The sequence below is a fragment of the Zingiber officinale genome, chromosome 11A (genome assembly GCF_018446385.1).
Source record: "Zingiber officinale cultivar Zhangliang chromosome 11A, Zo_v1.1, whole genome shotgun sequence".
Classification (NCBI taxonomy): domain Eukaryota; kingdom Viridiplantae; phylum Streptophyta; class Magnoliopsida; order Zingiberales; family Zingiberaceae; genus Zingiber; species Zingiber officinale.
Genome location: NC_056006.1, coordinates 15,725,801 through 15,748,070, shown reverse-complemented (window position 1 = coordinate 15,748,070; position 22,270 = coordinate 15,725,801). Strand labels below are relative to the sequence as shown.

Here is a 22,270-nt window from a genome sequence, read left to right as displayed (position 1 = left end):
GGAGTGGAGGGTCTCTATGTTGGGATCGTTTCCACCAACACGTCCCTCACCTTCAACTGAATCGACCCGCGATACAAGGTGATCGTCCCTCTGAGCCGAACCAATTTCTCTAAGTCGACAACGACGGCCTCCATGCGAGCCCTCTCGGTCGCCACACCGAAGTCCCGGTCATGTTTGCGCTGGTGGAGGCTAAGGAAGCAAAGGATACATCCACTCCCATCATCGACCAAGAAGGTGATGTAGTCATCTCCGCGGTCGAGACTGACCACCACCCCAACCGTCTCAGCATGTGTAACATGCTTACCCTTCCGACTGAAGAAGAGTGCGGGGAGTCATGAACTATCAAGGAGAGGAGATCGACGGCAAGCAGTTTCACGTGTACATGGGAGGTGGTCAGGCTACAAGGGAGGTGTCCATTTTAATTGATGCAGCCGATCAGGCAACCTGAGGAAGAAAAAGAAGAGGAAGCAGAAGAGAGTGACTAGGGTGAAAGTCGCAAAGTCAATGAAGCGATCTTTATAATCGCGAATGATAGCAGTGAGTACATAGAAACGAGATTGACTCAAGTGAAAAAAAAATAATTAAATAAATAAATAACCCTCCTCACAATCAATGCAACACTGCAATAAGATCAAATTTCGGGTTTACTCTGCTGCAGCAGACGTGACACAACGGGAGAAGCACGCAAGGGGACACGACGCGACGTAACTGAGCAAGCGCTGAAAGGTGACGTGACGGCACAAGCACAAAGGGGACACGACGCGACGCGACCGATCAGCGGCCGACAGGTGACGTGACGGCACGAGCACTCGAGGGATCACGACGCGACACAACCGGTCAGCGATCGATAGGTGACATGACGACATGAGTACGCGAGGGGTCGCGACACGACGAGACGTGGGTCAGTAGCCGACAGGTGACGTGATGGCACTACACGCGAGAGGACACGACCGCTATTGTCCCCTCGCGTGCAGTGTCGTCACGTCACCTGTCGGCTACTAACCCACGTCTCGTCGCGTCGCGGCCCCTCGCGTGCTCATGCCGTCACGTCACCTGTCGGTCGCTGACCGATCGCGTCGCGTGACCCCTCGCGTACTCGTGCCGTCACGTCATCAGTCGGTCGCTGATCGGTCGTGTCGCGTCATGTCCCCGCGTGCTTGTGCCGTCACGTCACATTTCAGCCCATGCCCAGTCGCGTCGCGTCGTGTCCCCTCACATGCTTCTCCCATCGTGTTACGTCTGTTGCAGCAGAGTAAACCCGAAATTTGATCTCATTGCATTGTAGCATTAATTGTAAGGGTTATTTATTTATTTAATTTTTTTTTTTGCTTGAGTCAGTCTCACTCTATGCACTCACTGTTATCATTCACGATTATAAAGATCGCTTTATTCACTTTGCGACCTTCACCTTAGTCACTCTCTTCTGCTTTCTCTTCTTCTTCTTCCTCAGGTTGCCTGATCAGCTGCATCGCTTAAAATGGACACATCCCTCGTAGTCGTACACGTGAAACTGCTCGCCGTCGATCTCCTCTCCTTGACATTTCATGACTCCCCGCACTCCTCTTCCGTCACCTTCAGTCGGGAAGGGTAAGCGTGTTGCACATACTGAGACGGTTGGAGTGGTGGTCAGTCTCGACCGCGGAGACAACTACATCACCTTCCTGGTCGATGATGGGAGTGGATGCATCCCCTTGCTTCCTTAGCCTCCTCCACCAGCGCGAACATGGTCGAGACTTCGATGTGGTGGTCGAGAGGGCTCGCATGGAAGTCGCCGCTGTCGAGTTAGAGAAATTGGTTCGGCTCAGAAGGACGATCACCTTGTATCGCGGGTCGATTCAATTGAAGGTGAGGGACGTGTTGGTGGAAAACGATCCCGACATGGAGACCCTCCACTCCCTCGACTGCATCAGATTGCCCAGGGAAGTATATGATAAGCCGGGTCCATCTAATCGTTGATGTGGGGTTGCCACAAGCTGCCGGCTTGCCACATCCCTAAACGCCGACTGTCACTCTTTCATCAAATCATTGATGCTAGCTTCTATGATCCTAAGTACTGTACTGTGTTATATTATTCTATGTGATGCGATACTATGTCTTGTATTGTCGTCTTAATTAAGTTGTCTGTCTAATGGTATTGTATGGTATTGTATGCTAATTTACGTGATGTAATGTTATGGTATATTTGTTAAAGGGTGTTATGGTATCAATCGAGTTTATGAGAATCATGATGAATTTATACCATTAAGTGTTTTTTTGCTAGCATACAGCACAGAGATAATCGGAAGGTAATTACGCAATAAGTGTAGATTCAAATACAATACTCCCCCTTAAACCACATCGATATTTTTCTCTTACTCTTTCCTTCGAATTCATGCTGCAGTGCACAAAATAATCTAATCTAATCTAATCTTCTCTAATCATCTTTCCTAATAGATGTATGCGATAGAGGGTAAAAGCTCATTAAGCAAAAACAAAATTAGCCAAAAGGTCGTATAGCCCAAAGGTCATTCAGGGCAAAAGAGGTCATTGAGGCCAAAAGAGGCCATTGAGGCCAAAGCACATTTAGGACAAAGCCCATATAGCCAAAAGCCCATTTAACCCAATGCACACTTAGGTCGAATCCCATATAGCCAAAAGCCCATAAATCTAAAAGCCCATTTATCCCAATGCACATTTATTCCATATAGCCAAAAGCCCATAAATCCAAAAACTCATTTAGCCCAATGCACATTTTAGGTCAAATGATCTTTTAGCCCAAAAGCCCTAAGCCCAAAAGGCCAAAAGGCCAAAGTCAAAAAAAACACAAAGGCCAAAAGCCCTAAGCCCATATAGCCAAAATTCCATATAGTTAAATGCACATTTAGCCCAATTGCAAAAGCTTTTTAGCCCAATGATCTTTTAGCCCAAATGCCCAAAAGCTTTTGGATCAAAAGTCCAAAAGCACAAAAGCCCTAAGCTCAAAAGCCCAAAAGCACAACAGCACAAAAGCTCAAAAGCCCAAAAGTCCAAAAACACAACATCCCTAAACCCAAAAGTCCTAAGTTCAAAAATCCAAAAGCCCAAGGCCACGAGTTCTGTTCTCTCTCCCACTCACCTTTTTTTATTCTATTTTTAATTTTTTTAATAATTAATCTTTATTTAAATTTTTTTATTTGTTAATGAATTCATTAATTATTTTATCAACTCTGATTACGTAAACATCCCGTCGTGTCCTGCTATCCTGTCACGTCCGCTCGTCTCCGCTCCTGTCCTTTCCAATCCTCTCGTGTCTCCAGCGTGCGGTGTCGTCACGTCAACTGTCAGCTGCTGTCCCATCTTTTCCCCACGCGGGCAGTGTCGTCACCTCACATTTTTGTCAGTCAACAATCGTTATGTCCCCTCGCGTGCAGTGTCGTCACGTCACCTGTCAGCTCCTACCCAATCGTGTCCCCTCGCATGCATTGTCGTCACATCACATGTCAGCTACTGACCCGTCGCGTCACGTCGTGTCCCCTCGCGTACTTGCTTTCGAGTCACGTTTGCGACAGTGTAGGCTATTGGATGATGCAGCGTAGCATTGAGTGAGGGTTAACTCTTTTTTTTGTTGCGCTTGATTCCCACTTCCAGCATTCACAATTATATAGATCGCTTCATTCCCTTCACCACCGTTGTCACCTTCACCCTAAGCTATTCTTCGGCTTCAACCGTCACTCTCTTCGGCCTTCGCTCTTCTGCTTCTTCTTCTTCTTCCCTAAACCACCCTCTATGCCTCCATTCTCTTTTCCTTCTCCTTCTCCTTCTCCTTCTCCTTCGTCACGCTCGTCCCACCCCCACCACTACTAGCTATCAACATGACCACCGTCGATCCAACCGTATATTTCAAACTTAGGGCATCCGATTTCCTGTCCCTTTCTATCCACACCCACCCTAACTCACCTCCGTCGTTCACCCTAAAAAGTAGGTCGGTGGCGCGGGTTGAGACTGTGGGGGTCGTGGTGAGTGTAATGCGTATCCACGAGACTCTGACCCATCCTTGTCTACGATGACAACGGCCGCATTCACCCTTTTCCTCCGACCACAGCCCGAACAAGGTGATGACCTTGGTGTGGCGGCAAAGATCACTCGTGGGCAGGTCGCATCAGTTGACTTGGGGAAGCTTGTCCGAGTCCGAGGGAAGATTGTCTGAGTCCAGATGGGGCACTGCAGCTTACCACTAGTTCTATTATCGTCGAACACGATCCAAACGTCAAACCTCTGCACATCCTGGAGTGCATCGAACAGGCATCGCGTGTATATAATCAACCCTAAATCGAGCGAGCGTAATGATTTAGGCGCAAGGAAAGTTAGGATTGTTATGTTGTTAAGTTGTGGTGTGCTGTGCTATGTCATGTTCTCTTATGTTATGTTATGTTATGTCATCTATCTTATCTTATCTTAAGGTATGCTAAGCCATGTTGTGTTATGCTCTGGCATTTTATGTGCTAGTCACTATTCCAAAGGCTAGTAGCTGCCCGTGATTTACCTCCTCCGTGTTGGCCTTGAGACAGGTTGACGGGGGCGCTGGGGGCGAGCGTATTCGTCTTTTTTTTTTGTCATCATTGGGCTCCATTTTGACCAAAGAGAATGATCGTACTAAAATTCTGAAATACTTGAACGTCATCTACTACAACTTGCCACAGGAAACGTTGATACCCAAAGACGTCAACCATTCCGTGATAAGGTGTCCAAATAGCATATGAATTGTACCATATACCAGCTTGACTAAATGCATGTAGCATGAACAGATGTGGAGGTCGAATAGTTAATCCATGAGTCACAATAGAAAAAATGCAATTGACAACTTCAAAAAAAAAACATTATCCCGAGCAGATATCTCAAGAGCAAAGAATGTGGAGATAGAAGATATATAGAGATGTGTTCAGGAACAATGAGTAGAAAACAAAGTCATTAAAAGAGGGAAAACACCCTAAAAACTCTTGTAAGATTTCAAGAGTAAAATCTAGATTTCATTAATCTACATGGATCTGGTATCGCAAACCATCCTCGGATGCATGCAAATTGTTGTAAAATTCAGACACTAGCCCTTCATTGATGTTAGGTTCACAAAAAAAACCATGGACTCTTAACTTATAATGTTGAATGATTTTGATGACATCAAAGCAATGATAACGAAAGAACTTCTGATTAATCAACAGAGCTGGAATAAGTTTGAATTCATGTGTTAAATGCATTCTGAAAGGATGCATTTGAGAAGCGAGAATCAGTTGGCGGCTGAAAGGATGCATTTGAGAAGCGAGAATCAGTTGGCGGTTAAGGTCGGGATGAACCCTCACCGGATTCAATTTACTTTTGCTTCTTTCTTGGGGTAATGAATGGTAATACACCAAGAATGCATGAACAACAATAATAACGCGATGTATAATGCATGAATGGAATGCATCAAATAGCCATTAGTTGTTAAGTTGTCACAAGTTTGCCGAAGAAGGAACCGTCGTTGGAAACGATCCTTCGCCAAATACCCTAGCTCTGTGGATTGACATGTCAAGTAAGCAACGAGGTAAGGAAAAATGACGAGAACCCTAAAGTAGATACCAATTTTAGGACTTACTGGAGTGAGGAGATCGATGGAGAAGACGTGGAAGGGAACATCGGAGACAGAGAGGGGGGTGACACAATCAGTGAGTCGAAAAATTAGGGCTCGGGAAAGAGTCAGGTGTGTGAATCGATTAGTTAGGGCACGGGATATAAAAATCGCGTCTATCAATCAATTGGTGTGCCTTAATCGATCCGCACAATCGATTCAGCGTGGTTCTGTTCCCGGGGAAATTCATCACCAATTGATTGGTTTACCTTAATCGATTAGTGTGGTCCGACTTAGCTTGGCTTTGTGCCCGTGAAATATATTGTCAATTGATTTATCAAAATGATCAATCAATTTGCACCATCTAAATACCTTGACCCTTACGAAATCAATTGCCCAGATCGATTCAGACCACAGACTCACCAATCGATTGCTTTAATTAATTTAGAGACATTCTATGTTAAATCCATTGGTGTGGCTCAACCGCACGATCGATTCAGCGTGATTCTGTGGCTAAAACAGAATTCTAATGGATGTAACTGTCACCAATCGATTGCTATTACTGATAAAACCTAATAAACCCTGTTTTGTCCCATTTCGCGCCATCTTTCATAGTTAACAATTTCATATATGTCCATAAGGTGTAGCTAAGAGAAATATGTGCATTCAAGTGTGCTAGGATAGTTGATTAAGGTTACCAATCGCTAAGTCAATCAATTGGTAGTAAACTTCTCGAGCGCACAGAACCTCGTTGAATTGATGATTGATTGGGTTACCAATCGATTTGTGATGAATTTCCCCAGGCGCAGAACCGTACTGAATCGATTATGCAGATCGATTAAGCCACACCAATCAATTGGTAAGATGTGATTTTATATCCCTTGCCACTCAATCGATTGGGTTCCAGTCATTTTTCCTGTCTTCGTTGCTTACTTGGCATGTCAATGTCAACCCACAGAGCTAGGATTTTTAGCAAAGGATCGTTCCAGCAAACTTGTAATGAGTTCCTGACCATCCTCAACTTGGTAAGAAACTAATGGCACAAATTGAATCAGGCCCGACCTCAACCACCAACCGATTCTCGCTCCATGAATGTATCCCTTCAGAATGCATTCAACACGCATAAATTCAATCAAACTCATTCCAGCTTGGTCGATGGACACCAAAAGTTCTTTCGTGATCATTGTTTTGATGTCATCAAAATAAGGAGCAAGTGTCTAAATTTTACAACAATTATAAATTGGAATCAATTATTTTTTGTGAACATAACAACCATCAATGAGGAGCAAGTGTCTAAATTTTACAACAATTTGCATGCATCTGGGGATGATTTGTGATTGTGGACTTGTGTCGCAAATGAATCTAGACTTTACTCTTGAAATCTTCTAGTGACTTTGTTTTCTACCCGGTGTTGCCTAGTTATCGCCCCCACCTTATGAGCACATCTTCGTATCTTTCATGTATAAGCATTTTTATCAAAGACCTCCTCACCTTATGAGCACATCTTCGTATCTTTCATGTATAAGCATTTTTATCAAAGACCTCGTCCAGATCGATCTCGCTTCTATCTCCACATTCTCTACTCTTGAGATATTTGCTTGGGACAATGCTCTTTTTAAACATATTGTGATTACATTCTTCCTATTATGACTCGTGCATTAGCTAACTATTCGACTTCCACATCTTTTCATACTATATGCATTTCGTCAAGTTCTTGACATCAATGTGACATTGAACATGTTTCAATGCATCATTCATTTCATCAAACCAGTACATGGTACAGTTCATATGTCATTTAAACACCTAATCACGGAATGGTTGGCATCTTTGGGTATGGATGTTTCCTGCAGCAAGTTGCAGTCGATGATGTCCAAGTATTCTAGAATTATAGTAGTCATTCTCTTTGGCCAGAATGGAGCCTAATTTACACCATGAGGTGGATAGATGCTATCATTGCTAGGGATGAGGGACCGGTACCAGATGCTATCATTGCTAGGGATCCTACAGCTGATCCAGAAGATGAGGCTGAGCCTGATTCTTCTAATCGATTTGTTGCGCCTGGATCATAATCTTCAAATGTGTGAGATAGCTCAATTATGTACTTATCTTGTGCGTATGGAGCGACGTTAGATTGATATCTAGACAAGCGTTGCTTCCTTGCATGACCTGATGTGCTCATGGACTAGCAGACCTCCTCTATAGCATCTCCTCTAGCGAAGACGTTCCTCCGACAGATGATATAGTACCATGCATTTTGGATCTCGAGGAGTTGGCCATTGAATGTTTATCGTTATATATTGACTTTGTGGATTTTATCATGCCAGTTGATATGATGTACTTGACTACTCTTGTATGTTTGATTTTGGTTTTATATGATGTATCTAGTTATTTGTGAAACATTGTAGTTGTTGTCTTTGTAAGTCTATGTTTGGGGGAGTGCCCAATCATTGAATAAGTTAGGCGAAAAGTGCCCCATTGCTAATTATTTGTTTGCTTTTTGTGACATGTGGGGTGTATCCTATTATTGTACGAGTTAAGGGGGAGTGTCTCATCCTTGATTATGTATTTGTATTTATGAATTATACGAGTGTGCCCTAAATATGAAGAATGCATATGTTAAGGAGTGTCCCGTCATTATCATGTTATGTATTATCCCTTCGTATTAGTTTTATTTTGATATTTAGAAAAGGAGGGAAATAACTTATCTAAGTTCATGCTTGTTTTGTTGATATTATTAACATGATCTATTTTTATCTTGTTGTTTAATAGTTGATACTATGACATGTTGAAAATTAACCTAAACTTAAATAAATTGTCAAAACATCAAAAAGGGAGAAATTGTTAATACAATATGTCCAGGATAAAAGAAGTCCGAAGATCGAGGGTTGGATTCTTGGTAAGAAGTCGGAAGAGACCAAGAAGGTCAAGGATTGACAAAAGGTGAAAACCCGCACATATCATAAGATTGGATTCAAGGGTAGATGAAGACCCGAAGATGAGGAAGCTTCAGGCACAAAGTTCAGGGATTGGAGGATACATGAGGTAATTGAGATTGATTGGTACATGGAAAGGACTTTTGTATTTGAGGGTTTAGCGATGAAAAACCTTTTAGGGTTCACCAAATGATAGGTCAAGCTACCTAAAATCCAAATTCCAGATTTTGCAACACCAATAGATTGCCACAATCGACAAATCGATTGAGTTTAGGGTTTACTCAATTATTGTATTGATTGAAGACAGAAGTTGCTCAGATTGATTTGTCTATTCGACTAAGGGTTTTTCTTGATTGAACAAAGACTTGCCAAATTGATTGGCAGATCAATTGGATCAATCGATTGGCAAAGCTTTCTCGAGCGAACAAAAATCTACCAAATCGATCAGCCATGAGGCACCAAATCGATCAGCCATGAGGCCCAATTATTGTATTGATTGAAGACAGAAGTTGCTCAGATTGATTTGTCTATTCGACTAAGGGTTTTTCTTGATTGAACAAAGACTTGCCAAATTGATTAGCAGATCAATTGGATCAATCGATTGGCAAAGCTTTCTCGAGCGAACAGAAATCTACCAAATCGATCAGCCATGAGGCACTATTAATTGATTGGGATCCAAAATTAGGAAAACCTCAGTCGTTGATCTAGAATAAGTGACTATTCAATGGATAGTCAACAATTAACAATCGATTGGTGTGTTATGCTAATTGATTAGTGACAACCAAAAAGTGGAGAAATCGCCCAATTCTGGAGTTGTTTACAAGGGGGCTTAGGGCACAAGAAGGAATCACTGCTCCATTGTGATTCTCCTCAACATCAGTTTCAAACTCATCTACAACATCTTCCAAGCAATAAGGAGAACTAAGCCAAACTTGTAATCTATTCTTTTCTTCTCTCTTGTTGCTCTTTTAATTGCTAAAATTTGTAAGCCGGTGTAATACTGTTGTAAGAAGGTTTCTCTCCACCTTTGAATTTGGTCCGAGAAGGAGAAGGTTTAGTAGAAGTTAGCTAGGAGTGGATCCTTGGATTAGTCGCCTTAAGTAAAATCATCATCTGACTTAGCATTGTGCATATGTTGAGCTTGTGTCGCTTCAAGGTTTCCATCCCTTCTCAATGACGAAGTGATTTGAATTATTCAACCCCTTCTACCTCGCAAGGCCCTAACAAATCTAACTTTTTAGCGGCACAGACACCTTGATGCTCCTTGGAACATTTTGAGTTAGTATGTCTTTATTTTCAAACTTTAAGCATTTCTGGATTCATATAGTAGTTTTGTTAATAGTGCAACATAGGCCTATATTGGTTTAATTTCACAAGCAAACACACCTTCATGCTCTTGAAATTTGTTGAGTTGTTAGACGCCTTTATTTTTCAATTTTGAGCAAGTATATTCAAATATTGTTCCTAGATAATAAGTGTTATTTTTGTCCAATATATTTCAGAATCTCACCCATTTTTATTTTAATGTTAATCATATATTGAAAGTCTTGAGTGTGATATTTTTTATTGACGCAGTTATGGACCCAAGCCAGATTTGGTCCAGTGGATAGCCCTCCTTCAAAATATCAAATTACTATTCAACCCCACCCCTCCACCAACTATCATGGATCGACTACGCCGCTGCTTCCGCGGAGTACGCCTCCGATGTCACCAGCCCTGCCGCTATGACATAAATCAGATATTCCGCCACTTCGTCATCTTTTCTCATGAAGATGCCTAGATCTTCTATTTTTGGACAGAACTATATCTTCCGTATTAGAATTTAGGATCTTGACAATCTTTGGACAGAAATATAGATTTATGCTCCTGAAAACTTTGTTCTTTTGATAAATGATTTCAATTTTCACATGTTAATTGAAGATAATTTTTTTTTTTTTTTGAAATGTTTGATATGATGGTATCACATCTACAGAAATTTTCCTCAGAGAACCATCAACGATACGATGGAGGATGTCTTTGAAGGCATCTCATTTGTGTGAAAATAACTATATAATATCTTATCTAAAAATTGAAATCTAATATTTATCAAAAGAACAAAGCTTTCAGAGCATAAATCTATATTATGTCCAAAGATTTTATTTATAAAAGAATCGTTCATAGAAGGAATACAAAAATACGGAAGGTATAGTTCTATCCAAAAATAGTCAAAACCCTAAATCCTAATAAATCCTAATACGGAAAAAATAAAAAATCTAGCAGTGGGAGTCGGGGGAGCGGCGGGGCTGGCGACGTCGGCGGCGTACTCCACGGAGGCAATGGCGGAGGAGCGGTGTTGTCGATCCATGAGTTGGTGGACAGTCAGGGGAGAGGATATTAATTTGATTTTTTGAAGGAGGAGCTATCGACCAGACTCGGCTCGAAACTATTCAACCCCTGCCCCTTTGCAGCCGCAGCCTACAGCGCTGCCTCCGCAGAGTACGCAGCCGACGTCGCCGGCCCGCCACTCCCCCGACTCCCTCCGCTATGACATAAATCAAATATCTCACCGCTTCGTCGTCTTTTCTCAGGAAGACGCCTAGATCTTCTATTTTTGAACAGAACTATACCTTACGTATTAGGATTTAGGATCTTGACTATTTTTTGGACAGAACTACTACCTTCCGTATTTTTGTATTTCTTCTATGAACGATTTTTCTATAAACAAAATCTTTGGACAGAATTAGATTTATGCTCCTGAAAACTTTGTTCTTGTGATAAATGTTAGATTTCAATTTTCAATTTTCAAATGAACAATTACATAATCATTTTCACATGTTCATTAAATGTTTATCACATCTATCTCCAGAAATTTTCCTCAAAGAACCATCAAAGAGACATGGTGGAGGATGTCTCTAAAGGCATCTCATTTGTGTGCAAAATGTTGAGTGTTATGGATCCAAACTTCTCAAGGAACCATAACACTAAGCATTTTTGTACACAAATACACTCAGCATTTTTTATCCAAACAGCCAAAATGCTAAGTGTTATGGATTCAAGCATTTTTGAATCACAACTAATACACTCAGCATTTTTGCATACAAATGAGATACCTTTGAAGACATCCTCCATCATATCGCTAATGGTTCCCTAAGAATAGATGTGATACCATCATATCAAACATTTCAAAAAAAAACAAGGGCATTATCTTCAATGAACATGTAAAAATGACTATGTAATAACTTATTTGAAAATTGAAATCTAACATTTACAAACCTTTCAAGAACAGAAATCTATATTCACATTTTATTTATAGAAGAAACATTCATAGAAGGAATACAAAAATACGGAAGGTATAATTCTGTCCAAAAATAGTCAAGACCCTAAAACCCTAATATGAAAGATATAGTTCTGTCCAAAAATTAACCTTTCAAGAACATAAATCTATATTCAGATTTGATTTATAGAAGAATCATTCATAGAAGGAATACAAAAATACGGAAGGTATAATTCTGTCCAAAAATTAGGCATCTTACTGAGAAAAGACAACAAAGCGACGAGATATCTGATTTATGTCATAGCGGCAGGAGACAAGGGAGCGGCGGGCCCAACGACATCAGCGAAGGAGCGACCGGGCCAGTGGGGGAGCAACGAGGTCGGCGACATCAATGGCGTACTGCGCGGAGGCAGCGGCGTAGGCGTAGGTTGTGGCTGTAGTTGCGAGGGCGGCGGAGGTGCGGTGTCGTTGATCTATGATACTTGTGGACAACGGCGGTGGACCAGACGAGGCTCCACCGCGCCTCCGCCGCCCTCGCGGCAAGCGCAGCCTACGTCGCTACCTCCACGGAGTACGCCGCCGACGTCATCAGCCCCACCGCTGCACCGGCTCCCGCCGATATGACAAATCAAATGTCCTAAAGACACCTAGATCTTCTATTTTTAGACAGAACTATACATTCTGTATTTCTGTATTTCTTATAAATAAAATATTTAGACAAATATAGATTTCTGCTCCTGGAAGTTTTGTTCTTGTAATAAATGTTAGATTTCAAATTTCAGATAAGATCATAGTCATTTTAACATGTTCATTGAAAATAATATCCTTATTTTTTTTAAATGTTTGATATGATGCTATCACATTTGTCTTATGAAATTTTCCTCAGGAACCGTTAGCGAGATATGTAGGATGGCTCTGAAGGCATCACATCAGTCATAGCACTCAACATTTTGACTGTTTGGATCACAACTATACACTCAGCATTTTTGCACACAAATGAGATGCCTTCGGAGACATCATATCGTTGATGGTCCCTGAGGAAAATTTATGTAGACAGATGTGAAACCATCATATCAAACATTTCAAAAAAAAACAAGGATATATGAACATTTGAAAATGGTCATGTAATATCTTATCTGAAATTGAAATCTAACATTTACAAGCCTTTCAAGAACAGAAATCTATATTCACATTTTATTTATAGAAGAAACATTCATAGAAGGAATACAAAAATACGGAAGGTATAATTCTGTCCAAAAATAGTCAAGACCCTAAAACCCTAATACGAAAGATATAGTTCTGTCCAAAAATTAACCTTTCAAGAACAGAAATCTATATTCAGATTTTATTTATAGAAGAATCATTCATAGAAGGAATACAAAAATACGGAAGATATAGTTCTGTCCAAAAATTAGGTGTCTTCCTGAGAAAAGACGACAAAGCGACGAGATATCTGATTTATGTCATAGCGGCAGGAGACAAGGGAGCGGCAGGCCCAACGACATCAACGAAGAAGCAACCGGGCCAGTGGGGGAGCAACGAGGCCGGCGACATCAGTGGCGTACTCCGTGGAGGCAGCGGCGTAGGCGTAGGTTGTGGCTGTAGTTGCGAGGGTGGCGGAGGTGCGGTGTCGTTGATCTATGATACTTGTGGACAACGGGGGTGGAGTTGAATAGTTAAATAGTAATTTGATTTCTTGTAGAAGGGGCTATCCAGCATCCAATGGACCAGACGAGGCCTCCGCAGAGTATGCCGCCGACGTCGTCAGCCCCACCGCCCCACCGCTGCCCCGGCTCCCGCCGATATGACAAATCAAATGTCCTGAAGACACCTAGATCTTCTATTTTTAGACAGAACTGTACATTCCGTATTTCTGTATTTCTTATGAATAAAATATTTGGACAAATATAGATTTCTGCTCCTGGAAGTTTTGTTCTTGTAATAAATGTTAGATTTTAAATTTCAGATAAGATCATAGTCATTTTAACATGTTCATTGATGGTAATAAATGTGATATGATGGTATCACATTTGTCTTATGAAATTTTCCTCAGGAAACCGTTAGCGAGATATGTAGGATGGCTCTAAAGGCATCACATCAGTCATAACACTCAACATTTTGGTTGTTTGGATCACAACTATACACTCAGTATTTTTGCACACAAATGAGATGCCTTCGGAGACATCATATCGTTGATGGTCCCTGAGGAAAATTTACATAGACAGATGTGATATCATCATATCAAACATTTCAAAAAAAACAAGGGTATAATTATCTTCAATGAACATATGAAAATGGTCATGTAATATCTTATCTGAAAATTGAAATCTAACATTTATCACAAGAACAAAAAACAAAGTTTTCAAAAGCAGAAATCTATATATTCTGTCCAAATATTTTATTTATATAAGAATCGTTCATAGAAGAAATATAGAAATACGGAAGGTATTTGTTCTGTCCAAAAATAGTCAAGACCTAAACCCTAATACGGAAGGTATAGTTCTGTCCAAAAATATAAGATCTAGGCATCTTCCTGAGAAAAGACAACGAAGCGGTGGGATATCTGATTTGTATCAGGGGGAGCGGCGGGGATGACGACGTCGACAGCGTACTCCGTGGAAGCAATGGCGTAGGTCGCGGCTGCAGCTGCTAGGGCGGCGGAGGCACAGTGTCGTCGATCCATAATAGTTGGTGGACAGAGGAGAGGTTGATAGTTAAATAGAAATTTGATTTCTTGAAGGAGGGGTTATCCAGTTGACATGGTTACGGGCCCGAACCAAGTTTGGTCCAATGGATAGCCCCTCCTTCAAGAAATCAAATTACTATTTAACTATTCAACCCCACCCCCTCTGTCTACCAACTATCATAGATCGACGACACCTCGCCTTCGCAGCCCTAGCTTCTGCAGCAACGTCCTACGCCGCTACCTCCACGGAGTACACCACTGATGTCGTCGCCCCACCGCTCCCGCCACTATGACATAAATCAGATATATCGCCGCTTCGTCGTCTAGATCTTCTATTTTTGGATAGAACAATACCTTCTGTATTAGGGTTTAGGGTCCTATTTTTAGACAAAGCTATACCTTTCGTATTTCTGTATTCCTTCTATGAACAATTATTCTATAAATAAAATCTTCGGATAGAATATAGATTTATGCTCCTGAAAGCTTTGTTCTTGTGATAAATGTTATATTTCAATTTTCAAATAAGATATTACATAGTCATTTTCAAATGTTCATTGAAGATAATATCCTTGTTTTTTTAAAAATGGTTAATATGATGGTATCACATCTGTTCTCAAGGAATCATCAATGATATGGTGGAGGATGTCTCCAAAGGCATCTCATTTGTGCAAAAATGTTGAGTATTATGATTGTGATCCAAACAATTTGTGTGCAAAAATGCTAAGTGTTATGGTTGTCCAAACAATATATTTCAAAATCTCACCAATTTTTATTTTAATGTTAATCATATATTGATAGTCTTGAGTGTGATATTTTTTGTTTTTCATCTTCTATGTAAGTCATAACCAAAGAAATAGTTAGTCAGCTATAACCACAACATTAATCAAATTGTGGATATGATACAACTCTACAATTTGACCTTAATAATAATGCATATAGGGACAAAAAGGAAAAGCCATATGACTTCATGGAGGAGGATGAGTACGAAAATGAGACTGAGGTTAAGGAAACATTTAGGCAACAACGGAGGAGGATGAAGAGATGGTCTATGTGGATTTGGACGAGTTCTCAAACACAGTGGATTACCATGCATTTGATGTAGATGGAGAAAGTCATGACTTGACTTGATGTTCAATGAGATAACAAACCAAACAAATACACATGAGGATAGTTTTATATTAGATACATTGAATGAGAAGGTTGAAGCTGAGGATAACATCGTGAAAGAGACATTGTTAAAGTATCAACCATTATCATTTATAACACAGTGTTCCACCCACTACAAAACCCAGATGCAATGCTCTTCCACAAACAACTTAGACTATTATACCAATTATTGACAATTAATATTCTTTGAACAAAACTTGTTGACATTGAAACAACGAAAAACTCATTCATTGAATCAAACCTAGCTAATAGGAAAGATACTTAAGTTTGTTTTCTAGTTACCATCCTCTCTAGCTTTCTCATGTCTAGCGTTCCTAGTTGCTCATTCCGTAAAATTTCCTTTTGATAAGAAAGAACTCTCCCTCTCCAAACACTTGTATACATGAGGGCACACCCACTATAAAACCTAGATGCACCACTCTTACACAGACAACCTACATTTTGATACCGCTTATTACCAGTTAAGATTTAAGTTTGTTGTCTAGTACCATCCCCTATAGATTTCTCATCAAGTGCTCCTTGCTGCTCATAGATCAAAAATTCTTTTCCATAAGAAAGAACTCCCCCTCTCTGAACTCTGAACTTCCACGGTAGTATACTCCAAGGCATTGTGACCACTAGGACTCTCCTTGGAATCAAAAACTCACAGAACAACTCCCAACCGTTGATACTTCCAAAAAAGTACAAAAATCCCCACAAAAGAAAACCCTTGAAAGGGATTACTAGGCCGTCCTGGGCCAACAAACAATGTTGACTGTGGACCAGGAGCGAACCAAACCAACAGTAAAATAGCAAATCCCATCTCTTTTCCACCAGTTCTTCACTGGAACTTTTCTTAACAAGGCCAACAAGTGAGCAGTAAAGAGGAAAAAAAATTTAACAAGAAGAAGACAAAATCATCAAATTAAATAGTGTGTACTGCGCACAAAGGAAGGGGGGAAAAAGCTTAAACTTACCCCTGGGAAAAAGATCTCCTTGAGCTGCAACTTCCAGTCGGCGCTCCCACCGAAACGATCCACCACCTCCTTCACCGACTCGAACGGCGCCGAAGTATCGATCTCCGGACTCCCACACGCGGCAGCCGCCGCCGGATCTTCATTCATCCCACTAGAATCTGTCGCCACAGCCCCTCCCATCTGCATTTCTTCTTCTCTTCTCCCACGCACCGGCGAAGTTCTTAGGGTTTTACGGTGATTCGAAGCCGCTTCGTGCGAGCCAGCGAAGAGCGCACCTGAAAGTGGAAGTGGGAGTGAGTTTACCCATGAGCCCTTAAAAAGCAGCCGAGAGCGGTGATACGATCACGCCACCCTCCGGTTATCTACGCCCATTCTAGTCTGTCCACTTCAGCTCGAATAGCACGGTGTAGCAGAGGGGCGTGTGTTTATCACACTGCACGTTTGATTTAGATTCGTTCATCAACTTTTCGCGAATCTCGAGGTAAAGAAGACCGTTGCGGTGAATGTCAGATATTATGGCTTCGCGGTCGGATGCTTTCAACGGTAGGTTCAAAGGAAAATTCGTGAAAAGCCCTTGCTATTTTCTGAATTTAACAAAAAAAAACGTCTTTATTTCTAAAATTTATCCACCTTCTTATTATTAGAGTTGATACGGATATATGAGGAGGGCTCGAAGTGTGATAATAGGGAAGAAAAAGGGCATTATTGTCATCTCACTTGCTAAGGGTTTTAAGTATAAGGGGAGCACGGTTCACGAAGAGGGGGGGAGGGGGGGCCGTTGTGCACAGGAGGGAGCTCCTTTGGTGCGTGTCCACCATCGCCAGGGAGGAATAGGAGAGGGGTTTTTCCGCCGCCATGATCGCGTGAAAGCCACGACCAGCACCCCTCCTCCACGCCGTCACCACCCTCCTCCTCCACCTCATTGCGACAGTACGGCTGGGCACGCCGCCGTCGGGTGGCAAGGTCGGCTGCGGGTCTCTGACCACTGCTCTTCTCCTCCTCACCTCTTCCTGTGGTCGGCATAGCCTCTGTTCTCCTCGAGATGTTGGCGTCGGAGCCGCCTCAGTTCGCCGGAGCCACCGCAGGCCGCCCCTCTCACTACTTTCTCTCTTTTCCTCGCTGCACCGCCGTCGGCGGACCACTGCCGCCTTCTCCCGCAATCGTTGCCACCTCCCGCAGGTGTTGCCACCGGTAGCCACAGCCGCCGGCAGCCGCCGCTGCCCCTTCTGACGGCCCCACAGCTAGCTCCGGCGTCCTGACAATCCGTATTGACGGCTGTACATTTGTTGTCTCCACTGCTTTTGGTGTAGATCCAGCCCTCCGCGGTGTTTCTAGACATCCATTGTGTTTTCCGGCCATCGAGCCATGATGTTCTGCTCTTTGTATTACTGCTATGATGGTGAGACATTTTACCAGCCGGCCTAGGAGCCGTTAGTGTGTGTCGTAGCCCGGCCTGTGAGCCGAGGATTATTCTGACTTACATGCCGCCTGGCCTGCGACGACTTGATCAGTAGCTCGACCAGCTCATCCATCCATCCGAGGGCGCCCCCCTGGCCCAGGGTGAGTTCTCGTACTCGGTATCTGTTCATTTTATTGCTATACTATTATGCGGTTACTTATACGTCTGTGGGATTCGCCTCGAGCACCGAGGTACCAGAGACCGGAGGTACAGTTGACTGGAGGAGGACTTCTGACGATCTGGTCAACGTAGAGGACAGCTCACCACCGGGTCAAGAGGATGCGGTCAACCCTCCAGACACGTCATACCGGCAGGTTCGTCTTCTCAGCTTCCAGACAGGAACAAATTGGCGCCGTCTGTGGGAACGCGCCTGATCTGGAACGTGAAAATGGACGACGCCGAATAGTTCTGCCATTCTCATGACCTAGGTCAATTTTTCCGTTATCTGTTCTCGGTTATTTATATGATCTGTATTAGTCTCACGATGACGAAGACCCCCAAGTCGATCGGCCGGGAGGATTATATCCGAGCTGCAGGCTCGATGGCGAAGACCCCCGAGCCGATCGGCCGGGAGGATTATATCCGAGCTGCAGGCTCGATGGCGAAGACCCCCGAGCCGATCGGCCGGGAGGATTATATCCGAGCTGCAGGCTCGATGGCGAAGACCCCCGAGGATTATATCCGAGCTGCAGGCTCGATGACGAAGACCCCCGAGCCGATCGGCCGGGAGGATTATATCCGAGCTGCAGGCTCGCTGACGAAGACCCCCGAGCCGATCGGCCGGGAGGATTATATACGAGCTGCAGGCTCGATGTCGAGGACCCCCGAGCCGATCGGCCGGGCGGGTTATATACGAGCCACACGCTCGATGGAGAAGACCCCCGAGCCGATCGGCCGGGCGGATTATATACGAGCCACACGCTCGATGGAGAAGACCCCCCGAGCCGATCGGCCGGGCGGATTATATACGAGCCACACGCTCGATGGAGAAGACCCCCGAGCCGATCGGCCGGGCGAGACCCCCGAGCCAATCGGCCGGGCGGATTATATACGAGCCACACGCTCGATGGAGAAGACCCCCGAGCCGATCGGCCGGGAGGATTATATCCGAGCTGCAGGCTCGATGGTGAGGACCCCCGAGCCGATCGGCCGGGCGGGTTATATACGAGCCACACGCTCGATGGAGAAGACCCCCGAGCCGATCGGCCGGGCGGATTATATACGAGCCACACGCTCGATGGAGAAGACCCCCGAGCCGATCGGCCGGGCGGATTATATACGAGCCACACGCTCGATGGAGAAGACCCCCGAGCCGATCGGCCGGGCGGATTATATACGAGCCACACGCTCGATGGAGAAGACCCCCGAGCCGATCGGCCGGGCGAGACCCCCGAGCCAATCGGCCGGGCGGATTATATACGAGCCCGTGGCTGCCACGGGCTCGATGGTGAAGACCCCCGAGCCGATCGGCCGGGCGGATTATATACGAGCCACACGCTCGATGGTGAAGACCCCCGAGTCGATCGGCCAAAAGGATTATATACAAGCCCGTGGCTGCCACGGGCTCGATGGCGAAGACCCCCTAGCCGATCGGCCGGGTTTGAATTAGCCCTCAGGGCCGTCTAGCCCAGATGTTAAACCGTAGAGTCGAACCGGCGACTATAAAAACCCCGGCTTGAAGACCGTCTAGCCCGGACGTTAAACCGTAGAGTCGAACCGGCGACTATAAAAACCCCGGCTTGAAGACCGTCTAGCCCGGACGTTAAACCGTAGAGTCGAACCGGCGACTATAAAAACCCCGGCTTGAAGACCGTCTAGCCCAGACGTTAAACCGTAGAGTCGAACCGGCGACTATAAAACCCCGGCTTGAAGACCGCTACATGGACTAGTTTATCAGATATTCTATCTCCCCCGTTCGGGGTTGAGCGCATCAGTTATTTCATCTCCCCCGTTCGAGGTCGAGGACCAGCTTCAGATATTCTATCTCCCCCGTTCGAGGTCGAGGACCAGCTTCAGATATTCTATCTCCCCCGTTCGGGGTCGAGCGGTCGGCACTGGTCTCGGACCAGCTTCAAATATTCTATCTCCCCCGTTCGGGGTCGAGCGATTATCACTGGCCTCGAGCCAGCTTATGAGCATATCGTATTTCTTATCTCCCCCGATCGGGGTCGAGCTATCTCCGATGGTCGCGAACAAGGAGTATCTCCACTGGTTTCAAACCAGAATATAGGTTATGCGCCCGTTCGGCTCGTGACTTTCGCCTCCACGAGCCTTCGATTCACGGGCTACACTTCCGATCGACTCACGAGTGATGCGGTCACTCGGCATCATTCCATTTAGTTTACTCGATTGCTGGGTGGCACCTTACGATCGCCCGTTGACTATTATTGAGGCTGCGCAGTCAGCACTTTCATAGTCGTCCGATCGACATCATTCCGATCGCCCGCTCGGCATCATTTCGATCGCTCGCACAACAGCGTCCGTCGATCATCTATTCGTCCGATCGGCATCATTTCGATCGCTCGCACGACAGCGTCCGTCGATCATCTATTCGTCCGATCGGCATCATTTCGATCGCTCGCACGACAGCGTCCGTCGATCATCTATTCATCCGATCGGCATCATTTCGATCGCTCGCACGACAGCGTCCGTCCACCATCTATCCGTCCGATCGACATCAGTTCGATCGCCCGTTCAGCATCTTCGTGGTCGTGAGCTAGGCATCGCTCGTCCGCTCGGTCTACTCGGTGTCCAGCATGTCGCTTAGTCTACTATCCTTGCACTCTTAGCTCACCTGCTGTTTTGCCGCTCGTTTGATGTTTTGTCGTTCACTCGACATCGGGCCGGTTATCGACTTAATCCACTCGGCACTGTTGCTATCTCATGCGACACCATTATTATAGCGACCGCTCACGTGACCTTGTACATTGGGTTCATCGATTTGACTTTGGCATCGAGAGCGGTTGAGCCTTGGTGATGGACTGTCTAGTCAGTCGGACTCGCACCTCCTTCGACTAGACTTGAAGGGAAGGCTTGTGATACGGATATATGAGGAGGGCTCGAAGTGTGATAATAGGGAAGAAAAAGGGCATTATTGTCATCTCACTTGCTAAGGGTTTTAAGTATAAGGGGAGCACGGTTCACGAAGAGGGGGGGAGGGGGGCCGCTGTGCACAGGAGGGAGCTCCTTTGGTGCGTGTTCGCCATCGCCGGGGAGGAATAGGAGAGGGGTTTTTCCGCCGCCATGATCGCGTGAAAGCCACGACCAGCACCCCTCCTCCACGCCATCACCACCCTCCTCCTCCACCTCATTGCGACAGTACGGTTGGACACGCCGCCGCCGGGTGGCAAGGCCGGCTGCGGGTCTCCGACCACTGCTCTTCTCCTCCTCACCTCTTCCTGTGGTCGGCATAGCCTCTGCTCTCCTCGAGATGCTGCCGTCGGAGACGCCTCAGTTCGCCGGAGCCGCCGCAGGCCTCCCCTCTCACTACTTTCTCTCTTTTCCTCGCTGCACCGCCGTCGGCGGACCACTGCCGCCTTCTCCCGCAATCGCTGCCACCTCCCGCAGGTGTTGCCACCGGTAGCCACAGCCGCCGGCAGCCGCCGCTGCCCCTTCCGACGGCCCCACAGCTAGCTCCGGCGTCCTGACAGTCCGTATTGACGGCTGTACATTTGTTGTCTCCACTGCTTTTGGTGTAGATCCAGCCCTCCGTGGTGTTTCTAGACATCCATTGTGTTTTCCGGCCATCAAGCCATGATGTTCTGCTCTTTGTATTACTGTTATGATGGTGAGACATTTTACCAGCCGGCCTAGGAGCCGTTAGTGTGTGTCGTAGCCCGGCCTGTGAGCCGAGGATATATTCTGACTTACATGCCGCCTGGCCTGCGACGACTTGATCAGTAGCTCGACCAGCTCATCCATCCATCCGAGGGCGCGCCCCTGGCCCAGGGTGAGTTCTCGTACTCGGTATCTGTTCATTTTATTGCTATACTATTATGCGGTTACTTATACGTCTGTGGGATTCGCCTCGAGCACCGAGGTACCAGAGACCGGGGGAACCCGGTCGCTGGATACAGGTACAGTTGACCGGAGGAGGACTTCTGACGATCTGGTCAACGTAGAGGACAGCTCACCACCGGGTCAAGAGGATGCGGTCAACCCTCCAGACACGTCATACCGACAGGTTCGTCTTCTCAGCTTCCAGACATGAACAAGAGTAATAAAATAAAAATATTTTCTCATTTTTCTCTTTTTAT

At 44.9% G+C, this 22,270-nt stretch overlaps 1 protein-coding gene across 2 annotated transcripts in view; it reads right to left on the bottom strand.

Moving 5' to 3' along the window:
• Positions 1 to 16,856, bottom strand: part of LOC122031824 (WEB family protein At2g38370-like) — a 29,162-nt gene extending 12,306 nt beyond the window's left edge. The window contains exon 1 of one of the 2 annotated variants that reach the window (XM_042590997.1): positions 16,556 to 16,856. Coding sequence is in view for 1 of the 2 variants with exons in the window: in XM_042590996.1 (XP_042446930.1) it covers positions 16,556 to 16,741 (186 nt within the window). In the remaining variant the exon portion in view is untranslated. The remainder of the gene's footprint in view (positions 1 to 16,555) is intronic. The other variant, XM_042590996.1, reaches the window with a different exon arrangement.
• Positions 16,857 to 22,270: the final 5,414 nt, after the last annotated feature.